The sequence below is a fragment of the Equus quagga genome, chromosome 4, assembly GCF_021613505.1.
Source record: "Equus quagga isolate Etosha38 chromosome 4, UCLA_HA_Equagga_1.0, whole genome shotgun sequence".
NCBI lineage: Eukaryota > Metazoa > Chordata > Mammalia > Perissodactyla > Equidae > Equus > Equus quagga.
The window spans coordinates 37,050,398-37,056,081 of NC_060270.1; the positions used below are offsets into that span (position 1 = coordinate 37,050,398).

Below are 5,684 nucleotides of genomic sequence, written 5' to 3' on the forward strand. Positions count from 1 at the left end.
CCGTCCCTATTTCATCCTTGCACATGGAAAGGTTGCCCACTCCGCATCTTGGATGAGAAAGCCCTGCTTAGCCTCCTGCAGCTTTGAGTCTAAACGGTGAGCACACCTGCCATAGCCCTGGCATCCGCGGAAGCCGGCGCCTAACCCCCAAAGCAGAGGGAGCCGGAAGAGGCGGGGCTTCCTGCGGCCCCGGGCCGCCATCGCCGCGGAGTTGGCCGGAAGTGGCCCTGCGAGCCGGCGCGCGGGCGCGAACTGAGGCTGCGCGGCGGTCGCGCCGCAGGTCTTCTGCATCGCCGGCCTTGCGGCCTCCGTCCTGAGGTATTTGTGGTGGCGCCCCGCAGCCGCAAAGCTCCGTGTGTCATCTCTCCGAGTCCTCCGCCTGCCGCCCCAGCCGCTGTCCAACCCCTCCGCCGGGGTTTGTGCAGCGCCTTGCACATCCCTCGGTCCGGGTACGCGCTCTGCACCTGCCTGCCCGAAAACATGTTGCAGAAACCCGAGAGCGGGGGTCTCCCCATCTCTCAGGCCGAGGGGGAGAAGGATGGCGGCCATGACGGTGAGACCCGGCCCCCAAGCCCCTCTTACGGGAGAGACCCAAGGCGGACCTTGGCGCTGTGAGGGAGGAGGGGGCTGCGGACCTGCCCTCACCCCGGCGCCGGGCCTGCCACCCTCTGGATCGGGCGGTGGCCGAGTTGGTGCTGTTCCTGCTGGTGAAGCACAAGAAGAGTCCCATCACTCGTTCCGAGATGGTGAAATACATGATCGGAGACTTGAAGGATCTGTTCCCCAAGATCATCGTAAGGACCGCAGAGCATCTGCGGTATGTGTTTGGTTTCGAGCTGAAACAGCTTGGCCGCAAGCAGCACACTTAGATCCTGATCAACAAACTAACACCTCTTGAGCAGGAGGCGGAGGATCTGGGAGGAGATGGCTTCAGATTGGGTCATTTAATGGTGATCTTGGGCCTTATCTGCGTAAAGGGTAATAGCGCCAGGAAGGCATAGGTCTGGAAGATGCTGCGTCGTTTGGGGGTGCGTCCCTCAAAGTATCACTTCCTCTTCGGGTACCCGAAGAGGCTTATTACGGGAGATTTCGTGCAGCAGCGATACCTCCGTTACAGGCGGGTGCCTCACACTAATCCACCGTAATGTGAATTCTCTTGGGGTCCCCGAAGCAAACTGGAGATCAACAAAATGAAAGCCCTGGGTTCGCCGCCAAGCTCCTTAAGAAAGAACCCCAGCACTGGCCACTGTTATACCGTGAGGTCCTGGCAGATGAGGACAACAGGGCCAGAGCTGAGGCCAGTATGAGGGCTAGGGCTAGAGCCAGGACCAGTGGCAGGGCCGGCATCCGCCCATGGTAAGGGCTGGTAGAAAGTTGGCCAACAGGGTCCCCATGGGTATGGAAGCTGCTGTCTGAGTTATAAGTAGTATAGGTGGGGGAAGGGTCGTTACTTCTGTAGAAGTTGTATTTGTGTAACTAGGATTTAGATTTTGTATCTTGCTACGTTTTAATATACTGTTAAATTGGTATTTATAAATGAGATTGGCCTATTTTTCCTTGTAGAATTTTGTTGTGGAGTTTTGCCCGTTTTGTAAAATGGATTGAAACACTTTACATTCTCTGATGTTGAACAAATTATGCAACATTGTAATGCTGCGGTTTAATGGTTTGAAGGAACTCAGCAGTGCGATGATCAGGTACCAGGAAAAAAATAGCTGATTGATGTCTAGCTTCCCAACACTTTTTGTCTATTGTATAAAGAAGAAAGACTGACATGTACCTGTATTTGCTTAGCTATTATAATATCTAGAGAAAAATAAAAGTGCAATAAACTAGCCGTATACCCTGGTACACTTAATGCATTTAAATATTTGTTGAGCATGTTCTTTTGTGCAATGCACTATTTGGGAATATAATGTTGAACAAGATAAAAGTCCTACTTTTCAGAACTGGAAAGTAAGTAAATAAACCAGAAATTACAGTGCGGTGCGTTGAAGGCTACAGAGTGACCCCTAACCCAGCTGGGATGACTGGGTGAGGCTTGCCCGAGGTTACTTTTAGTCAGACTTTGGGGCAGAGGGAGAGGAAAAGAGGAAGTTGTTGGGTGTGGGTGATGGTATTAAAAATAACAAGATCACAGATGCTCCTTGTAACATGAGAAGGAGACTTGATACCTGGCGGGTCAGGAAAACACCCTGCCTCTGCCAGTGTTCCTGTTCCAGGACAGTTTATCACAGTGCACAAACAGTGATGGTGACTTAGCATTTTGGTCCTCTCCGTTTCCCTTGTTTCAACCTCTACAAGGTTCCCTCTTCTGCCAAAGCCCCGAAAGACCAAATGCTGTAGCAATTCTGGAACAGTATGCAGTGTGAGTGGAGGGTACATATGATGTCCCCGACTACCAAGAAGTCCCACTTCAAGATCTCTCCCTGGCACCAGGAGGTCCAGTGCCCTCATCCGTGTTTTTGCCTGCCACTTTCCACCTGCCACCTCCCATTTGGAGGATACTTGTAAGGCATTCCTCACATTCTTAACTTGCCATGAAGGTTCATCTACATAAGCAGCTCAGGCCTCTGCAATGCCTACCCCCTTTACTCTGGGAATAAATCTCACAGAGTGGGTACATAGAATAATAGGGAACCTGGAAGAGTGGTACCCAACCAGAGATGGGAGTAGAGGGAATTGTGAAACTCTCTCCTACAGCTGCCATATATAGAAGAGCTGCTTTCTTCCCCCTTTACTGCCAGTATTTTTCTGCTTTCAGTTGTGTCCAGATAACATTGCTAAGTATGTTTGGGTTAGCACGGAATACAAATACTTTGGGACACAGGCTCAGTGATCCAACAAATCAAATTGAGACCAAGAGCTATAAATTTATGGGCAAAAAAGTTTACTGATGATTATGACTTCTAATGAATTTATAATTCATTTAACAAACAAAAATATTGTGTGCCCCCTGTACCAAGGACTTTGCTGGGTTCCAAAGATCAAAATGGGAAGACTGGTTTTTCCTCCTGAAGCGATAATGATAATTCCTCACATTTGTACTTTCTCACAGCTGCTAGGAGGTCTCAGCGTGTGCCCCTGAGGGTCAGATTACTTGGTGATTGGCCTAAGTCACTTGGTCCACAAAAGGCGTTACCAAGACTAGAACCCAAGTCCCTCGCCTCCCAATCCAGTGTGTTTCATTCTAGCACATTGTTCCCCATTCCTGGCTTCCAAAATGATGTGTAATCGTAGTTATCACAACTCCAGAAACGAGCGAGGCTTGTGTAACTATCTCGAGCGGCCACTGCAGACCTCATGAGAGTGAGAGAGACTACAAACAGTCCCCATTTTACTGGTGGCAGAAGTGACTTCACTGAAGGTCACAGATGTAACACCTGGCAAAGACAGGACTGACAACCGAAACATTTACTAAACATATATAGGCCAAAGGCGTTTTTTCCTCTACTTTTCACAACCACATTGCAAAGTGGGCGTTACTAAATACCTCCATTTTATAGATGTCGATCATGGTAATACTTGCCATTTATTCCGCACCTAAGAGGGACCAGCTTTTTTATACTTTACTTATGTTTTAATGATTTTTATGACAATTGTACAGGATAGATATTATCTGTTCCACTTTGCAGTCAGCCGACTGAGACTCAGAGAAGCTATAAAGGCCTCACAGATAGTGTATAACGAAACAAAGATTGGAACTGAAGTCTGACTGAGTCAGAAGCCCACACTTTTCATTATTTTATATTTCTTCTGCTTGGGACTCCTTCCAGACTTGGGTCATTTGTCTCTGAACTCATGTTCTTTCTTCAAACATCGCTGTCGCTCTGGAGATACAAATAAGGATTGCATAGCCAGGGTAATTATGACAAGACACTGGCCAGCAGGAGGGTAACAAGGAGGCTAAAATAAAGTGGAATTCTCTGTGAACATTGATCCCAGCTCTGCTTGCTCTCTCCCCAGTGTTCTCAGGGTGCTGACTACATGTAGAAGGTGTATTTTTCCTCAAATTCAGCATATTTTGCCCTTAGAGGCCATGTTGCCTCGGTCTACTTTAGTCTGCTCTCTCCACTAAGCCTCAAATTAAGTCTTTCATGCCATGGAACAATCAAATAACGTTTGTGGACCTGCAAAGAAGATTCCCAGTGGTCATTCCAGATGGTACGAAAGGCTGGCAGAACTCCTACTTTTGCCTCAGGATGAAAGAGCTCCCATGTCATAGATGCCATCATCAACCTCTCAAAAGTATCGAAAGTGTGGCTTCTGGGCTCATGTGTAGAGTTGACATTGGCCATGCTGAGGGCAAGAGATGAATTCTCCTGTTGCTTATGGTCATTCACATGAGGGAGAAAGAAGGCCTGGATCCCCAGTCTCCTTCCCCTTCAGACACAAACAGAACTAGATCTTCCTAGGTAAAGCACTGTGGGTGAGGAGAGCAGGGCGCTGCTGTTGGGGAAGTGGAGGCCGATGGATTGCTTTAAATCATACACCAACTAGAAAGCAAAACCAGTAAAGGAAATTCCCTTGAAAACTATGAGTCACGTCTTGGAGAGTGGGAAGGTCTTGGTTCAGCCACGGATTCTTCAGGGATCTTGACACTGACCAGGGTCAGGACTTTTGACCCTCTGAAACTTGGAGAACAGGTGTTTGGAATCAGGCTCGGGTTGATCACAGCCCCAGTCTCTAGCAGGCTCATAGTGCTCCAGAGGTGGCAGCTCATTTATAGCCCTTGCAAATCAGGCCTCAATTCACAGGCTCAATCATAGTTTCCACTTGAGATAATTATGCTTCATGCCTTGGTCATGGTGGCAGTTGATGTTTGTGCAAATTATTCCTCAAATTGTGCAGCTCAGCAGAGAGGGCAACAATTACCTCCCAGCAGAAACATAGTGTACTAAGGAGGTTAGGTATTTTGAAAAGTGTCCTAATCAAGGCCTTTTAAAAATCATGACTATGTACTTTGAATGAGGAATTCCAAACTCGAAGGAAAACTCTAGGAAAAAGTTTAGTGAATGATTGGAGTAGAGGTCAGCTACTCTCCACTCCCCACACTGCATCCTACCAGCTGCTTCCTGGCCCTGCCCAGTTCCCGAGGCGGTCGCGACCAATAACAATAGCAGCCAGCATTATTAAGCCATATGTGTCAGGCATGGTGCTAAGTATGATATCTGCATCATCTCACGCATCTGCATAGCAGCCCCGTGAGGCACGTTCTCCATTTGCCAACGTTATGATACTATGGGAAAACCACAAGGAAAGAATAATTCCTTCCATTCTGTCAACGCACAAGTTAAATGACTTGCCCAAGCTCATGACATAGCTAGTGAGCAGCAAATCCAGAACTTGAACCTAAATCTTCTGTGTTCTTGCTGGCATTCCGTCCTGCCGGTCTTCAGAAGGTCCTTAGGAAGCAAGCAGCCTCCCATTGGGAAAATGGGGCCAAGGGGGAAGGGAAGAAAACCTCTCCTCCTGCTTGTTTATACCATAACCTGGAACACCCAGGCTAGAGAGTGGGCGGGGGCGGGGGCGGGGGGGGAGGACAATTGGTTTCTCTAGTTGGAGAGTCATTCGCCTTTTGTCGCAAGAAGGGACCCGATTTGGGAGAGAAGCCCATCTTGAAGAATGATGCCTCCAAGCAGCAGCTCTGTGGTCCCTGCAGTGGGGGAATCGGTGCAAGGGAA

At 48.5% G+C, this 5,684-nt stretch overlaps 1 protein-coding gene across 1 annotated transcript; it reads left to right on the forward strand.

Moving 5' to 3' along the window:
- The first annotated feature begins 221 nt into the window (after positions 1-221).
- Positions 222-1,868, forward strand: MAGEF1 (MAGE family member F1). Its single transcript, XM_046658980.1, is given in 3 exon segments — positions 222-579; positions 582-1,197; positions 1,200-1,868. Coding segments are annotated over 3 exon segments (876 nt in total). The 5' UTR covers positions 222-480; the 3' UTR covers positions 1,361-1,868.
- Positions 1,869-5,684: the final 3,816 nt, after the last annotated feature.